The sequence below is a fragment of the Gossypium arboreum genome, chromosome 7, assembly GCF_025698485.1.
Source record: "Gossypium arboreum isolate Shixiya-1 chromosome 7, ASM2569848v2, whole genome shotgun sequence".
Lineage (NCBI taxonomy): Eukaryota > Viridiplantae > Streptophyta > Magnoliopsida > Malvales > Malvaceae > Gossypium > Gossypium arboreum.
Window position 1 is genome coordinate 100,886,063 of NC_069076.1, and position 17,328 is coordinate 100,903,390.

The 17,328-nt window shown below is 31.2% G+C and overlaps 2 protein-coding genes and 1 long non-coding RNA gene across 4 annotated transcripts; 2 read left to right on the forward strand and 1 right to left on the reverse strand.

Moving 5' to 3' along the window:
• The first annotated feature begins 1,292 nt into the window (after positions 1–1,292).
• On the forward strand, positions 1,293–8,202 carry LOC108475256 (K(+) efflux antiporter 5). Of its 2 annotated transcripts, XM_017777547.2 has the most exons (20): positions 1,302–1,800; positions 2,313–2,356; positions 2,832–2,899; positions 2,990–3,074; positions 3,198–3,259; positions 3,492–3,567; positions 3,712–3,786; positions 4,258–4,329; positions 4,430–4,513; positions 4,602–4,670; positions 4,774–4,851; positions 4,965–5,053; positions 5,197–5,293; positions 5,387–5,440; positions 5,545–5,640; positions 6,026–6,214; positions 6,308–6,385; positions 6,945–6,989; positions 7,101–7,196; positions 7,772–8,202. In XM_017777547.2, exons 1-20 carry the CDS (start codon positions 1,572–1,574, stop codon positions 7,811–7,813), a joined length of 1,728 nt encoding a protein of 575 aa, XP_017633036.1. In that variant the 5' UTR covers positions 1,302–1,571; the 3' UTR covers positions 7,814–8,202. The 2 variants fall into 2 exon arrangements, with proteins under 2 accessions (XP_052886729.1, XP_017633036.1); XM_053030769.1 differs by lacking the exon at positions 2,313–2,356 and having other exon boundaries at positions 1,293–1,800.
• LOC128295362 (uncharacterized) lies at positions 6,735–9,890 on the reverse strand. The gene is made up of 2 exons (XR_008285764.1): positions 9,542–9,890; positions 6,735–7,066 (listed from the first exon to the last, which is right to left on the reverse strand). It is a non-coding gene; the product is annotated as an uncharacterized LOC128295362 (long non-coding RNA).
• A 1,307-nt stretch (positions 9,891–11,197) lies between these two features.
• Positions 11,198–14,105, forward strand: LOC108469924 (probable aminotransferase ACS12). Its single transcript, XM_017771048.2, has 4 exons — positions 11,198–11,735; positions 11,832–11,966; positions 12,520–12,680; positions 12,769–14,105. Exons 1-4 carry the CDS (start codon positions 11,379–11,381, stop codon positions 13,622–13,624), a joined length of 1,509 nt encoding a protein of 502 aa, XP_017626537.1. The 5' UTR covers positions 11,198–11,378; the 3' UTR covers positions 13,625–14,105.
• Positions 14,106–17,328: the final 3,223 nt, after the last annotated feature.

The window sequence follows — 17,328 nt, forward strand, 5'->3', positions numbered from 1 at the left end:
ATAAATGATTTAATAAAATAAATGCACACTTAAAAATACTTTTAAAATAAATTATTTTGTAAATAAATAATGCCTTTTCACAATATTTAAATGTAAACCTTTCATTTTTTTTACAAAATACCTAAAATTATCTATAATCAATTTTTAATTCATAAATAAAAATTATATATTTCAACAAACTCAAATTTACGCCCTCTAATAAATAATAACGCAGATACCAAAATTACCGTTGAATAAACGTTTAATTCTCCAGGAAATGAAAGTCTAACTGAAGCCATTTTTGACCTTGCCTTGTCAAATCATAAATGATAAATTGACTTTAATAAAAGCAACAAAAATGTCCAACTTTTGAAATGTACATATCGTAAAAAGAATGTTCCATCTCATTTTTCATACAAATAGATTAACCTTATCGAAAAAACAACCCATATTTATATTTTTAAAATAATTTATTTTATATTATATTTTTAAATATTATTTCTTTGTATCATATTTTAATTATATATCATATTTAATTATCTATACTATATATTATGTCTAGAGTTACCTATAGATTGGGTAGTTGCTCGATTGATAAATCTAATTTATTAAATTTATCTCTTTAACTAGATTGACTCGATTCGAGTTTAATTTAAATAATAAATATATTTATAGAATTAAATTAATTAAAAATATGTAAAATATTAATATCAAAACATTTTATTAAATTTTAAACAATCAAACAAAATTTTTGAGTAAATTAGGATAAAACAGTATGAATTTAAAACTTTTTTGAAATTGGATGTGACCTAATTCATAGACAAGTCTAATTTAATTGCATTAGTTTTATTGGATAATGACTAAAATTTTATTTTATAAAATAAATTATATTTTTGAAAGTATTAATAATTATTACATAATTGTATTATTTTACATTTCTCATCCGTAATTTATATTATTTATATTATTAATAAATATTTTATTAAAATAATGTGATAAGTTAATTAAACACTAATTAAATTGAAAAATTATAAAATAAACTTTACGTATTTAAAATAAGTTATATTATAATATTTTATATTTTAAATTTGAAGGCCGTGCTGATTATATTAAAAACTTTTAAGTTTACCCATATATATGACGTAATAATTTTTTTATAATTAAGATAAAAATAAAATTATTAGGATTGAATCAAAACTATCCAGCTAAATCAAAAGTGTGATAGAATTAGTTTTACGTAATTATATTATTACATAATAAAATTATTTTATTTTATTTTTCATCCGTAATTTATTTACATTTCCCGTTGTTCTTCGTATCTAGTAGTAAAAATAATACGCCGTAATAATAGTAAGATCTTTTTATTATTAACGCGCCCGGCTATTTTCACAAATATGATCTCCGCCGGACAGTTAAATCCCAATTAACGAACCCCACCTACATCTATAAACCTCCCTCTCTTCATCCAGATTTCAAATTCCCAGAACATCCCCTTCTGCATTATTTTTGTGTTTTTTAATCCTGCAAATTTGCTTTAAAAAGTTTGAAAGAAAGGACAACAAAAAACGAAGAGAGAGAGAGGGATTTACGGAATGGCGATTTGCTCCTCGAGACGTGGAGTGCTTGGATCCGTTTATTGTTTGGTGGTGGTGCTATCATACGCGAGGATATGTCTATCGGCGAGATCTGATAATGAAATCCGGGAAAGGTTTTACGGTAACCTTGTGAATTCGTCGGCGACGGGCACCGGCGAAGGGAGCATTGCCAAAATGTTCGATCGGGTTCTTGAGAAGGAGTTCTCCGAAAATGATCAAACTGAAGGTTTGCCTTTTTTTTCCCTGTTCGTTATTTTTATATGTTTGAATCCTTTAATAGGCCGAGAAAGCTCAGGGATTTTTTGTTTTTGAAAAAAAAAGCCGAATTGCTGGATCTTGATCTTTATGCTGGAGGTCTTGTTATTTTACAAAGCTGCAGGCTCAATTTTAAGTTTAAACGTTCAGTAAAAGCGCAAACCTATTCTATTAGTAGCTAAAATAAGTTCCACATGAAAGGACACTGAAGTAAAAACAATATAGCTACAAGACTAGTTTGTTTGCTTTTGTTTTAATTATGAACAAGAAGGAAAATATCACAATATTTGTGGCTTGACTTGTATGGTATCGAACTCAAATTTAAGCAAATTAGAATCTTCATTTCCCTTTTTACATGAATCTTCTATGATCATCATTTAGATCTCTGAATGATCTAGGAGTTGCGGTTAATTTATGCGCAATTTATTGGCTCTTTAATTCTTTTAGCTGATACTCTATTTTCCTTTTTTCTTCTTTTGTTAGGAACTGATGCAAGCAATTTCAATACTAGTGTAGCTGATCAGCAAGTAGGTTTGGCTCTCTTTTGAAGCCTATTGCTCCGACTGAAATTCCTTTTTTTTTTTTTTTATTGTTTTGATACTAAGGAAAACTGGATTATAGTGTTTCCTCTGTAGGTTCACGCTTTTTTACGAGTATATTGTTGCCAAGGCCCTATTTCTCATTTTGATTTTTAGTAGATTTATGGTTTTGGCTTGAGCTCAGATATATAAGCCTGTTGCATTTGTTTTCTTCAAAATCTTTTTCCAAACTTTAGTAGGCATCTGATTTTAAAGGAATAAATAAAATAATCTACTGAGTGATCTTGGTTATGTGTATAATCACTGAGGATCCTATAATTATTGAGGAAAGTTTGGGTTTGGATATCATGCATATTGGAATTATGTGCCCTTTATTACCTTTGTTCCTAGGTGACCCGTGTGCTTACTGTGTAGTTTTGCTTTTGGTGTCTGTTTTAAGGATGCTTCCTTATATGTTTTTCAGGCTGTACTGGAGACTGTAGCTAAAATCACTCATGAGAAGGTGAAGAGAAATGATACACAAGAGACAAAGTATGAGAATACATTTATTTTTGGAGGAATAAAAATTTAATAAATAATTTTTTTTTGTGAGTTGACTTTTTTTTCCAACATTATCAACAGTGGTACAAGAGCATTCCAGATTCAAGATGTCTTTTCCCTGGAAAATGAAGATTCTGATGAGACGACAACCTTGATTGATAAAAAGGTGGGTCAAATGTTAGTCCCCCCCCCCCTCTCATGTGTTGCAGGATTAACTATGCAGTTTTATGTTGCTTGCTTTTGCTTTTAATTGAATCCATTCTAATTTGCCTTTCTCATTTGATGTTAGGATAATGTGTTTGTAATGTCAAATAGAAAATCCAAGTATCCAGTGCTCCAAGTTGATTTGAGGTTAGCATCTTTATATCCTTTATCCTTGCACTATCTGATACAGTCTCCGGTTTCATATTACTACAAGTTGGTTGGCATTGTGATGAATAATTGAAAATTATCCCTGTTTGATTCTGGTACTGCCATTGAGTTTTGATTATGAATATAACATACAACTGAGATTTATGGTGTAGTAAATTGTCCTGTTATCCAATAAAAATTATTTGTAACATACTGTATCACCCTTGTGCAGATTGATATCAGATTTGGTGGTTGTCATAGTCTCTGCTGCCATTGGTGGTATTATCTTTTCATGTCTGGGGCAACCGGTATGTTTATCTAAAATTAGCATTTATTTACTTTGCGCTCAACAGTTGTTTTCTTTTTCTTGAGTTTGATATGCAGCTGTATCATGAAAGTTGCAAGAAAGAAGTTGTCTTTCTTTACTTTTCCTAAACCTATGCACATGATAGGTTATTGTGGGCTATCTTCTTGCGGGTTCACTTATTGGACCAGGGGGTTTGAAATTCATTAGTGAAATGGTACAGGTATGTTGTTTATAATAGCTCGAGCTTGTTGTTTCTTAATAACAGAGTATTATATGACTTAATGTTTTAGTACACGTTATTTTCTAGTATTGAGATAGCTTCACTGATGGTACCATGGAGGGGAAACATGCCTTATGATCCATGTTAAAGATGTTGTCTTGGAAAATATTTTATTTTTCTTTGTTAATAAATTCCTGAGACTTGCTTGGAATTATATCCCAAAAATGTGACTTTGCCCTGTTCATTTATTATTTAAAAAATTTTCAGCTGATAGCAACTAATAATGCCTAAATTATATCATCTAAAATTCATTCTCTGATGTCTATTGCAAAAATTAAAAATAAAAAATAAAAACAAAAACAAAAACAGAAAAACAGAAAAATGAAAGAAAGAAAGAAAAGAAAATGCAATCAGTGATATGATTTTCCATATTTTTATTATTTTGGTGATATGCTCGCTCTTTTTTCGTAGGTTGAAACTGTTGCACAGTTTGGTGTTGTCTTTCTTCTTTTTGCTCTTGGGCTGGAGTTTTCTTTGGCAAAGGTTGGATGTTTTGGGAGTGAATTCTTACTTTCAGATGCTTTAGCATAGAAATTTCTCTATTTTATTTAATGAAAGCTGTTTCAACTAATTCTTTCTACAGTTAAAAGTTGTGGGACCAGTTGCTGTTTTTGGAGGACTACTTCAAATTGTTATATTTATGTGCTTGTGTGGCATAATTGCAGTGGTAACGTCTTCCTAGCACTTTGGTCATGTCTCCAACTAAGAGCACTTGCAAGATGGACACTAAAATAAGATATCCCTTAATCTTGCAGTTATGTGGAGCAAACTTATCTGAGGGTGTATTTGTTGGCTCCTTCCTCTCAATGTCATCAACTGCAATTGTACTTTACTATTCTCTTTTATGTTGCGAGTATTTTTCTTTTATTTTTGGTTGCTGTTTGATGCATTTAATGGTCATCCATTCTTTCTTTATATTTTTATCAGGTTGTGAAGTTTTTAGTAGAACGAAGTAGCACTAATTCTCTTCATGGTCAAGTTACTATTGGGACTCTAATTTTTCAGGTTGAAGAGAAGTGATGACCTATCAAGTATCTATAATTTATTTACAATTTGGATTCAGAAACTTGTTCTTGTTGCTGTATATCCATTAACTTCCTTACCTCTGGCCGTTTCAGGATTGTGCTGTTGGTTTGTTATTCGCTTTGCTCCCAGTTTTGGGTGGTAGCAGTGGCTTGCTACACGGGATGGTTTCAATGGGAAAGCTGTAAGTTTCTTTCGGTTTTTCTACCTATCCTCTTTTACTTTTTATTATCCTTCCGTTTCTGCCCTTATTTCCAAAATTAGCTTTTGAGCTGTTGTTGGTGGTTGAGTTAAATGGATCTGACACTTGCTGATGATCAATGTCAGGATATTGGTATTATCAATTTATCTTACTGTTGCATCACTATTGTCTTGGTCATTTGTTCCTCGATTCCTAAAGTTAATGATGCAGATATCATCTCAAGTAAGTTGTTAACATATTTTATCTCTTTTATTATGTAACTTGATTTGAATAAGTTCAAAATTTTAGTTCATTTGGTTTCATTTTGTTATCCAGACAAATGAGCTTTATCAGCTTGCTGCTGTGGCTTTCTGCTTATTGTCTGCTTGGGTAAGTTTTGTGCTTGAAATGATTACAATACAACTGCTATATCACTGCATGCAAAATTTCCCCATGACCTTTTTAACACTCTTGAACTGCTGTAATCCTCACAGTGCAGTGATAAGATGGGTCTCAGCCTTGAGTTGGGTTCATTTGTTGCTGGAGTTATGATATCTACTACTGACTTTGCGCAACATACACTAGACCAGGTAATCACTGATTATTGGCAAGGCCTCTTACCTATGTACTTTAGTGTATATTCTTATCTTTGCCTTGAAGGGGTTTATTCTATTTAACTTTTCAATTAGTGTCTTAAGAATTTTCAAGGCTTAGCTTGTTTACTTTCTTATTTAGTCTGTTTTAGGTCATGCATTGTTAGTCCATGGGGGCATGAATGAAAATCTATAAATGCAAGGTCTATTCTATTTTGAGTCAAGGCTCAAGGGTTCATTCTTAATATTGGAATTTATGTACTGGTTAACGTTTTGTTACGCATTGGAGAGTGTGCTGTAGGAGATTTGAGTCTAAAATAGGCTAAGTGGATATATTTCTTTGTTTTGCCAGATTATTTTATGAGCTGTGTTTCTATTCTAGGTGGAACCAATTCGTAACCTATTTGCAGCACTCTTCCTTTCTGGTATTGGGATGCTCATACATGTACATTTTCTTTGGAGCCATGTGGATATACTACTGGCCTCTGTTATACTAGTTATTGTTGTTAAGACTGCTGTTGTCTGTGTGGTTGCCAAGGCTTTCGGATATAGTGTTAGGACATCTTTCCATGTAAGTTTGTTTTCCCACTCTTATGCACAAATAGCATCTTGTTTTCTTTACATAATTTGTGCATACTATGCACTTTGTACTTTTATCATATAGGTTGGAGTGTTGCTTGCTCAAATTGGAGAATTTGCTTTTGTTCTTCTAAGTCGTGCCTCAAATCTTCACCTTGTTGAGGTACCCCTTTCTTCCTTGCCTTTTTAAAACGTGAACGTTTCTGTCTCAGCATGTCTACAATAAAGTTTTTTGTTTCTTGATGATTGATCTCCTCATCCTTTGAACATTATTCTCATTTTTTCATGCCCTTACAGTGGTTTTCAAAAGAATGTTTCTAATTCTAGAAAAAGGAGGAAAGATATCATATGCATGAATTGCTGATGTGCTTGGTGGTCTTCAGTGAAAGAATGATATGCTGGTTAACAAATGTAAAGTATTGTGGTCTCTTATTATTTATTTCTCAAGCAGGTGTGCTTGGGTTGGTAGGAAAAAAAGGGGGGGGGGGGTTCTCGCACAGAAAGAACAAGCATGATAACTTTTTTGGTGCTTCAATTATGGATGAAACAGTTCAGCAACATTTTCCATTTATATGAACGCTTTTTGCCGTAAAATTCTTAGCAATTTTTTCCTGTTGCTTCAAGCTTGAAATTTCTGATGCTTTTAATTTGTTTGAGCATGTCTTCATCATCATTGTAATTGTTTTGTTGCAATCGTTGACTTCATTTTGGTTGACATGAAGGGAAAGATGTATCTTCTTCTTCTTGGAACGACAGCTCTCAGTCTGGTAGGTTTCACTGATCTGGAAATTACACTTTGAAGGTTTATAGTATGCTTTTCTTTGTCCCTTTCATGGCTGCAAGCCTGCAACATTAACAATAGCAAACTACTTATGCAGGTAACAACACCTCTTATGTTCAAATTGATACCATATGTCATGAACTTGGGGGTTCTTTTGCAATGGTTTCCCTCAGAAAGCAGCTCAACAAATGAGGTCTCTCTTTCCATCTTCATGGAAATGCATTATTCTCACATATGCATGCACATAGCTTTGCATATAGACATGAGCGATCATTAGCAATCTCTAAATTACCAACCTTCTCCCTTAGCTTATAGACTTTGATCTGAACAAATTTGAACCTTACATGGAAAGTGGGCGTCTTTTCAAATCTGTAATGGCATCATGACACTCATCTACTCTTTTCTCTACCAAAGTCCTCATGCCACTAGTCAGGCGAGGAACCATATTAAGAGAGCAGTATTTGAAACATGCTAAGCTAAACCAGACATAATGTTTTTAATGTATTTGTAATTATCGCATTGCAACCATTTTCGATGTAAACATTCTCTAGCATTGAAAACCTGAGCAGCTGCACAATAACTGACACTTGGTATGATGGAAAAGAGCGAGGAAGGAAAATTTATTAATCATTTTATGAACAAATTTTTGATCCTCGCTTTATTTCATCATTCATACAAAGCAAAATCTAAAGTTGAATATTGCTTTGGGGGGGGGGGACATTTTGATGTAATACTAATTTGTTTAATTTTGTTTTATGTTTTTGGCAGGAGAAGGTTTCCATAATTGAAGCACATAATAGGTTACACTGACCTTCAAGTGTTATGGTAGTCAGGTTATACGGGTATTTACACTTTGGATCATAGTCATTTGCAAGTATTAGGGTTTAATATCACGCCAAATGTAATTGCTGGGTTCTCTGTTAACACGTGATAGTGTCAGTTCCATTGAAAGTCAGCTGAAGTCTCATGCACGTTCATATATATATATAATATTCTTTGTGATTCTTTGTATAGTATATATTGATTTTGTATTTTGTATTTTGAGCACTCAAGAGCCGATTCTAATCTTCTCATGTTGCGAATTGTAACCCTATACACTAATTTCGGCTGGAAGGTTGATTGAGCTTTGCATGGATTCATGCCCCTTTCGGGCCGAAAAAGAGAAGTCATGAAATCTTTATCTTGATGTTGCTACATAAGACGGTGTTTTTCTTTTTGTGCTGTAAAATTTTAGAGTATTAGTACTCACAAATACTATGCACACACACGGTAGGACGCATGCACTGCCTCTAAAAACAATTGCCCAAATAAAGACCCGTTACTTGTTTCGAGCTTGGAGGCTCGTAATCAGGTGAGTTTTATAAGTGAATAGCTTTTGGCCACCTGGCCTGATATGGGAGTTCTAAAGGGTTATTTGTTTTTGGTATTATTCATATCTATTTTATAGTTTATGTTTAGAGTTTGTAATTATTCTTACTAATAATGTTGTATCTAAAGCTTAAACCTGCTTTTTCCTTTGAAAATGTAATATGTGCATTTAACACTTGTTGGTCTGAAGGGTTATTTAGTTTAAAGTGATTTTATAAAAAAAAATTTCGAGTGCAGGTTTACTATCTTTTATTCTCAAATGAAAGGGGTTTTTTATTTAAATAATACAAAAAATTATTTACAAAATTGGAGTGGAAAAATTGTTTATGAGAATGTATTGAAATGAACCAACTTATTAAGACACTATCTATAAAAATAATATTTTAAAATAAATTAATAATATTTAAATTAGAAGGGTGTCGCTATGTAGGAGGGACACCTGTTTTACATGCCACCTTAATTTTTTAATTTATATATTTTTAATTTTTAAATCATTTTAGTTTTATAATTTTATATTTTATAGTTTTCATAATTTAATTTAATTTTATAAAAATAGTTGAGTTAATTTATTTTTATTAATTTTAATTTTTAAAAATATTTTATAATTATAAAATTTTAAATATTTAAAATAATGATTGAGTTGATAATTTGTAAATATTAAGAGCGAAATATATTGAATTTTGTTATTATATCAATAAAAAGAGATCACATCGACATTTTATTTAATGACCAAATATATTTTAAGGTTAATTACACCCATGGTCACTCTAAAATAGAGTATATTCTATTTTAATCACTCTAATTTTTTTCAATTTATTCACCCTAAATAAGATAATTGTACGAGTTAATAATTGTGTTAAAATTTCTATTTTCTTTTAACTAATTGTTGAGTGTGATATATTGAGTGATTCACGTCTGATTTTTTTTTATTAACTTTTGCTAAATTTTAAGTATCTCTTTATAATTAGTATTCTTTATAGAGAACTAATGTACCTACACCCAAAAATCTGCATAAAAAAAAAAATCAACACTCTCCGGATTCTCGCCTTTAGAGAGTTGATGAATAAGCAAAATGCAGTTGTAGAAGGACCACGAACCCACAGAAATCATTCTCCGTAAATCCACCGAATGATAAAACTAAATCAAATATAAACCCAGCTTTATGCTCACCTTTTGGAGAGGTCTCCATAGTGACAATAGAGTTGATTCCATAGCAGCGAAATGAATCACCCTTTCACCGACCAATCAAAGCTGAAAGCTCATAACTGATGTCGTCTTCCAGAGCCTCATCGGACCCAATAACTAATTCTGCCTCTTGAATTGAAAAATCAAAACTGACTGACGCAAGACTCAAAACATGCAGGATAAAGCGATAATAAAAACCCTCAGTGGCGGCGCCAATACTTTTTAGAATTAACATTATCAAAAATAGATTAGCAGAGCATTGCCACTCAATAATATTTTTAAAGTATTATTTGATAAGAATTTGTTATCACCAAAAGTTCATAATATTCCTTATTTAATTAGATAAAGTAAAAATATTTATGTGGAATATAAGCAACGCACGTGATTTTAAATTAACAAAAATAATTAATCACATATTTTTAAAGAAAGATTACTATTATTAATTAAATAAAGGATAATTATCAAAATAAATACTTTTATTTATCTCATGTTACATTTTAATCACTTACGTTTGAATATTATGTTTTAGTCACTTACGTTAACATGTTCTAACATTTTAGTCACTGAGTCGTTAATTGTTAACGGTGGCATTGGTAAGCTGACGTTACACGCTAAATCATCATTTCAAACAAAAATTTTAGATTAAATTATACAACTGGTCATCGTATTTTTTTTTATTTTGAGCAATTTAACTTTTTTCTTTTATGTTCTTTTAATTTTTTTCTATGCTCTCTTGCTTTTCCCTTTATTTTCCTCCATTCTTCATCTCTTTTAACGTAGTTTTTCTATGTTTTCCATTTGCTAAATCTAGTTCCTATACTTCTATTTTTGAACAATTTATTTTTTCTTTTTATTTCTTTATTTTCCTTTTCTTCTTCCCTTTAGTTTTAACAAATGGAAATCATAGAAAACTACATTAAAATAGATGGAGAAGGAAGGAAAAAGAGAGAGAAGCAAATGAGAATGAAAAATAAAGAAAAAAAAGTTAAAAGAACATAAAAAAATAAATTGCTCAAAAAATATAGGGACTAATTGTATAATTTAACTTAATGTTATTGTTTGAAATGATAATTTAATGTGTCACGTCGATTAGCGACGTTAAATTATCATTAACAATAATTAATGACTCAGTGACTAAAATATTACAATACCTTAACGTAAGTGACTAAAATATAATCTAAGATTAATAAAATGATTATTTTAATATATTACCCTTAATTAAATAAAATTTAATAAATGGGTGAGAAATTAGGTCTCCATAAAATATAATGATTTGACTTGGAAAAATTAGAAGAAAATGTAAATAAAAATATACTGTAAATTATAGTAGTCATCGATACTTTTGTCCTCTAATTATGAAAATTATAAAATAGTCATTAATTATTTATAAATTTTATTTAATAACTTAATTATAAAAAGTTACAAAATAATTATTTAATTATTCAATTTTATCTTTTTTGTCACCAAATTATCTTGAATTTTTGAGTATTTTCATTTTGTGAAAAAACAAAATTGAATAGTTTTAATGATTATTTTGTAACTTTTCATAATAAAGTAATAAAATAAAATTTACTAATAATTGGATGACTAGTAATGCAATTTACCCAATAATATATAAAAAATTCAGACAGACTCGCTTCAACAAGAAAAGAATACTGGAATAGGACAGAAACAAGAAGAATATGTCATGGTTTCTCAGTGTGTCTTCCAAGGTCTAACTCTAAGCCATCAAAACAAAATCTATTCTGAAACCACAAGCAGCTGCTGTCGGGTGGGTGGGTCATAACCCTCACCCGTAGCTCATACCCGAGAACCCACCGCCATGCGTCTCGTTGTACCTCTCCAAGGTGTTGCCCAAGGAAGAGGAGGCCTACTCCTCGGCTCTGTGATCCCATGCGCCCTCTTTTGCTTCCTCCAACTCTACTTCAAACGACGTCGTTCTCCCTCCGACCCTCCTCCTCCTTCCACTTCCTCATCCAACCAGCCGGGGATGACTAGACATTCTTCACTCTCCAATTTGCTTTCACGCGGACCGCTTCGGATATCATCCCTCGCCACTTCCATTGCTAAACCCGACGACTCCCCTTATTATATGGGGTTGGATAAGGCCTCGGAGGATCCCTACAACAGAATTGCTAACCCTGATGGGGTTATCCAGCTCGGCTTGTCCGAGAATAGGGTAACCCCTTGCTTTTAAAAAATGCTTCCTCTGCCTGCCCTATGTTACTTCTTCAAATATTTATCTTGCTGTTTCCTTTCCTTTTTCCTTTTACAGTTGTGTTTTGATTTAATTGAGAAATGGACGTCGGAGAACTTGAGGGATTGGGTAATGGGAAGAGAAGGGGGCGATTTGAGCATTAGCGGGATTGCCACTTACCAGCCTTATGATGGTACAATGAAACTCAAAATGGTATTCTCCACATCTCTATGTAATTTAAGTTTCTATTCATTTTAGAGTGAATTTGATGTGTGGTGCTGAATTATCTGTTGTCTGTTTATTGGTGAAAATGGTATCAATCACAAGTTAAAATAAGCAATTTCTGAGTACTTTGTGTGTGTATCATCGTTGTGGAAAAACAGAGTTTCATGTTTTCATGCCTTAATTGTTATCATATAAGGCAAATAAAAAAACTTAATTGGTTTAAGAGCTTAAGAGTCAGAGATGCCAAGTAATCTTCTTAGTTTCGGACTATACGGCTTTTTTTTCCTGAACTGTGAGGTACATACTGTTGAGTGCTTATATGCTGGAGGCGTGGAGCTAACTTTAATCTCTTTTTTCTGCACATTTGTTCATATTGATGGTGCAGATTAAGAGATGTGGAGGTACGATGGGAGCTCTATGCTTTTGTAGTTTATACCTTTTGCTATCATATTATCACCAAACATAATGCAATTGGAATGTCGTATGCCTTTTTGAGATTGTCTGGTCTATTTCTATGTATTCCATTTTTCGTATTTTGCAGGCTATGGCAGGTTTTATGTCTCGTGTTATAGGAAGAGATGTGTCATATGAACCATCGCAGATGGTTTTAACTTCTGGTGTGACTCCTGCAATTGAGACGTTATGCTTCTGCTTGGCAGATCATGGGAATGCGTTTCTTGTTCCCACACCTTACTATCCTAGGTAATTATTCGTCCTTCACCCCTCCCTCCCGCGACGCACACACAAAAACAATGGTCCTATTGGTTTAATTAGAAAAGAATGTCTTCAGCTTTGACAGGGACATGAAATGGAGAACAGGAGTGGAGCTAATACCAGTTCATTGTCGGAGCAAAGACGATTTCGTGTTAAGTATCAGTGCGCTTGATCAAGCATTCAATCAAACAAGAAAGCGAGAAACAAAAATTCGGGGAATTCTCCTTTCAAACCCCGCAAATCCTGTTGGCAATCTACTTTCTCGGGAGATGCTTGAAGCTCTTTTGAAGTTTGCCGAAGAAAAGAACATCCATATCATATCAGATGAAATCTTTGCAGGGTCTATTTACGAGGAGAAAGAGTTTGTCAGCATTGCTGAAGTTGTTGGTTCTGAGGATGTTGATAAGAACCGGGTTCATATTGTTTATGGGCTATCAAAGGACCTCTTTCTTCCGGGAGTTAGGGTTGGAATGATCTATTCTTTTAATGAGAACGTTTTGGCTGCTGCTAGAAAGTTAACTAGGTTTTCTTCTGTTTCTGCTCCGACCCAAAGACTACTAGTTTCAATGCTTTCAGATACAAGATTCATTGTGGAATATATTCAGACCAATAAAAAGAGGATACAGGATATGCGTGATCTATTTGTGGCTGGTCTGGAAGAATTAGGTATTAAATGTACAGATAGCAGAAGTAGCTTGTATTGTTGGGCTGATATGAGAAATTTAATCCCCACTTATGGTGAGAAAGGGGAACTTGAGCTATGGGAAAAGCTATTAAATGTGGGTAAGATTAATTTAACACCTGGTTCAGCTTGCCACTGCATAGAACCAGGATGGTTCCGGTGTTGTTTCACAACCTTAGATAAGGAGGATGTTCATGTAGTCATGGAACGGATTCGAAAAGTCGTTGGTAGTCGTACATCATGCGGTTGAAATTTCATTCTGTCATGCTCAGATGGACAGTTTCTAAGTTGGATTTTGAACATGGAACAGCAGCTTAATTAAGACGTTACATTGGAGGCTTGTAAAATCATTTGGAATGATTTTCAGGGTACTCTCTTCTTGGCCTGGTTCTACAAGGATTTTGGTCTTGGTTGGGGAACTACTTCATTTACATTGCAATCCTTGAATCAAATTTATGGTTGTTCCAAAGGCAAAGATACAGTAGCATCAAGGAGGTCTTTCCTTGAGAAATTCCTATCACACATTCAGCCAGGCAGAGAGTGGATGGAATAGCATGGTAGATAGGTGATAATGTTGGTTTTTTTTTTTTGGACAAAAGAAATAGAAAGAAGATTATTTGAAAATTACGTAAGGAAGAGGAGTTGGAGGATGAATTTTGTCTACTGAAAATAATTTCTGTAAAATGATTTAATTTTTTGGAAAAGCAAATATTTTTTGGTGTTTGAATGAATCTGTTTAAAATATTTTCTGTTGTTTAGTAGATTTTTAAAAATATTTCATTAAAGTTATTTTCAATTAAACAAACATACATTTGAGATTTTCTTATTTTTATTGTTTAATTGAATTTATTTTTATCTATAATTTTACATTTTACATTATTTTTGCATATATTAAAATATTATGTTAAATTTATATTCATTACAACGTTATTTTTAATTAAGCAAGTATTTTTTATTTAAAATTTGATATTAACAAAACTAACAAAAAACATTAACGATGTCAACAATTGGACTTGATCTTCAAATTTGAAAAGTAAAGGGACTAAATTCTTGAAAATAAAACTATAAAAACTAAATTATAAATTTGTGAAATATAATAGACTTATGACATATTTTAACCTTTATACTACAAAAATTTATTATTAATATATTTATAATTATAATAAATATTTATTATTAAAATATTAATATTAAATATTTTCAATAATATGTGAATAATATTATTTAAAATTATTATTTTTAAATTTATTATTAAAATAAAATTTAAATATTAAATAATTTATTAAAATAATAAATTATATTTATTATATTAATAATTTATTATAAGACTAAATATAAATAATTAAATATGTATGTTTAATAATATTAAAAATATTATATTTAAAATATTTTTAAAAATAAAATAAAATTTATTATCAATATAATAATATTAAGCTTGATTTAAGTTAATTTTATAAAAATAAAATAAAATTATCTATAGATGAGCTCTTTTTCAAAAATGATTTACGCTTTTCAAAATATTAAGTCATTTTATAAGAAAAAGGCTTATTTTACCTTGACTTATAAGTTATTTTCCTTTAACTAAACTATTTTATGTGAAATAAATATAGAAAAATGTAAAAATATTTTCCGTAAAATTTTTACATGTAAAAAACAGACCATTTATTTCAGTCATGACTTTCACAAGTAAAACTTGACTTTTACTTCAATTGTGAAATTACAAAAAAATCTTTTAATTTTATAAAGTAGGTATTTGAATGGTTATGAAATGTACTCGAAATTATATTGAATTTTATTTTTATTTGATATATAATATAATTAAATCTATTTTTATGATATGAAATAAATTTTCATATTTAAAGTAGTAAAAATAATTTAAAAGTTTTTGAAATTTTATTTCTTCTAGAATTATTTATGAGAAAAGTTGAAATCTAAATAAAAAAATAAAAGGTGAGGGGCTAATTTTGTGATAGTGCTTAATTTTTAACAGTGTAAACGAAAAAAAAATGAAATGACTGAAAATGAACAAATCAAAAAGTAAAGAGGTTAATTTTGAACAAATAAAAGTAGAGAAATTAAATTTGAACAAATCGATAAGTATAGGGACCATTGGTAGGAATTTAATCTCTTTAAAATTATTTTAATTTTAGTGATTGATTCCTATTAAAATTATTGATATAGTGATTGATTTTAAATAAAATTGTTGATATAATTAATTATAATTAAAGAAATAAATAAAATACTTAATTTATACTTCACAGGCCTTCCTTGTGCCTTTCAAAATCTGTTGGTTTTTAATTTTACAATAGTAGTCAAATTATAGTTTTAGTCCTTATACTATGCTCTAGATTTAATTTTACACTAGATTTTAACCTAATTTTATACATCAATTTTATAATATCATTAATTAATTTAAATATTTTATTATATTTAATATATTTATATAAATTTTTAAAATTATTAACACCATCAAAATTCTCTTTTAAATCCATTCTTTGTATTTTAACAATATTTGCTTTCTTTGCTCAATCCATTCTTTACGGATTTTGTTCATAATAAACTTCAGTTTTATCCATATCTATAATCTTTTTCAAGCATTTCATATTGAAATAATGGTTAATTAACTAATAACGCTTTCACAAAAGAAGTTTTGCATATTACTCTGAAAGGTCTCTAAATAATACAAGAACTTGAAACAGGACAATTATTTAGAACTCACCAGGCTTAAAGGGATGGAAACGTAGGAGAGATAAGGGTTCGACCACCTCTCCAAGTTCTCTACTATTAGTTGAACGAGAAAACATACGTCAAGGATATTTCCTTAGCAAACAGCAAGCAATGACAAATCAAGCGTTAAAATGGATCATTCTCATGACATCTTGCATTCTTTCATCTAAACATTCATAATACATTTAGTTAGGAGCATTTGATTCATTCTGATCATGGCATCCTAATAATTTGACATAAGCATAGGCCCCAGGAAATCACTTTTACAGGTAGATTCTCCAGTGGACAACGTAGCAGGATTGACTAAAATTTCAGCAGGCTTTAACTCCCTAAGCAATAGGGTAACAAGCTGAAAATTACAGATCTTATCTCCCTAAGCAATAGTGGGGCAGATCGAAAACAGTAGGCTTTAACTCTCTAAGCAATAGGGTAACAAGCTGAAGATTGCAGATCTTATCTCCCTAAGCAATAGTGGAGCAGATCAAAGATACAAGCCTTAACCCCTTAAGCACTAGGGTAACAGGCTAAAATTTATAGATCCTGGCTCTCCGAACAGTGGTGGAGCAAGTCGAAGACTCACCTAAACCCCCTAAGCAGTAGGGTAACAGGCTAAAATTACAAATTTTATCTTCGCTGAGGAGGAGCGGAACAGATAAAGTTTTAACAAATCGTATCTTCATGAAACAGCTATGAGGCATTTGGAAGCAATAGGATGCAGTGGGTTGCGATAAGGTTACACCAAGAAGCCAAGATCTGACAGGACCAGGCAAAATTAGCCTTTATCTTTGCTTTGTTCCCATTACATGACAACGAGCAAAGAGGGGCAGCTGTTAAGCCCAATTTATGCCCAGGGCCCAATACATTTAAAACCCAAAACAATTAACTAAGTAAACCTAACCCAATCTCTAAGCCCAATACACCCAATAACCTAATACCCCAAAACCCACTGTAACAGCCTAATTTTCAGTGGTATCGGGAATAGATATTTGAGATCACCAAATCCGACGGGTGAGTTAAAAATTTAATAAATTAATACCTATGAGTCAAATGCGAATATAAAAGCATTTTTGAATTAGTGAATTTGGTGATTTAAAAGAATTAATTAGGTAAATTGGGTCGAGAATAAGGTATCGAGACCTCGACTTCATAAATCGAGCCATAAATATTTTTAGAAATATTTATGGAGTGTTGGTGAGATAGTATTAAAATTTAGTCAGAAAATTTTGA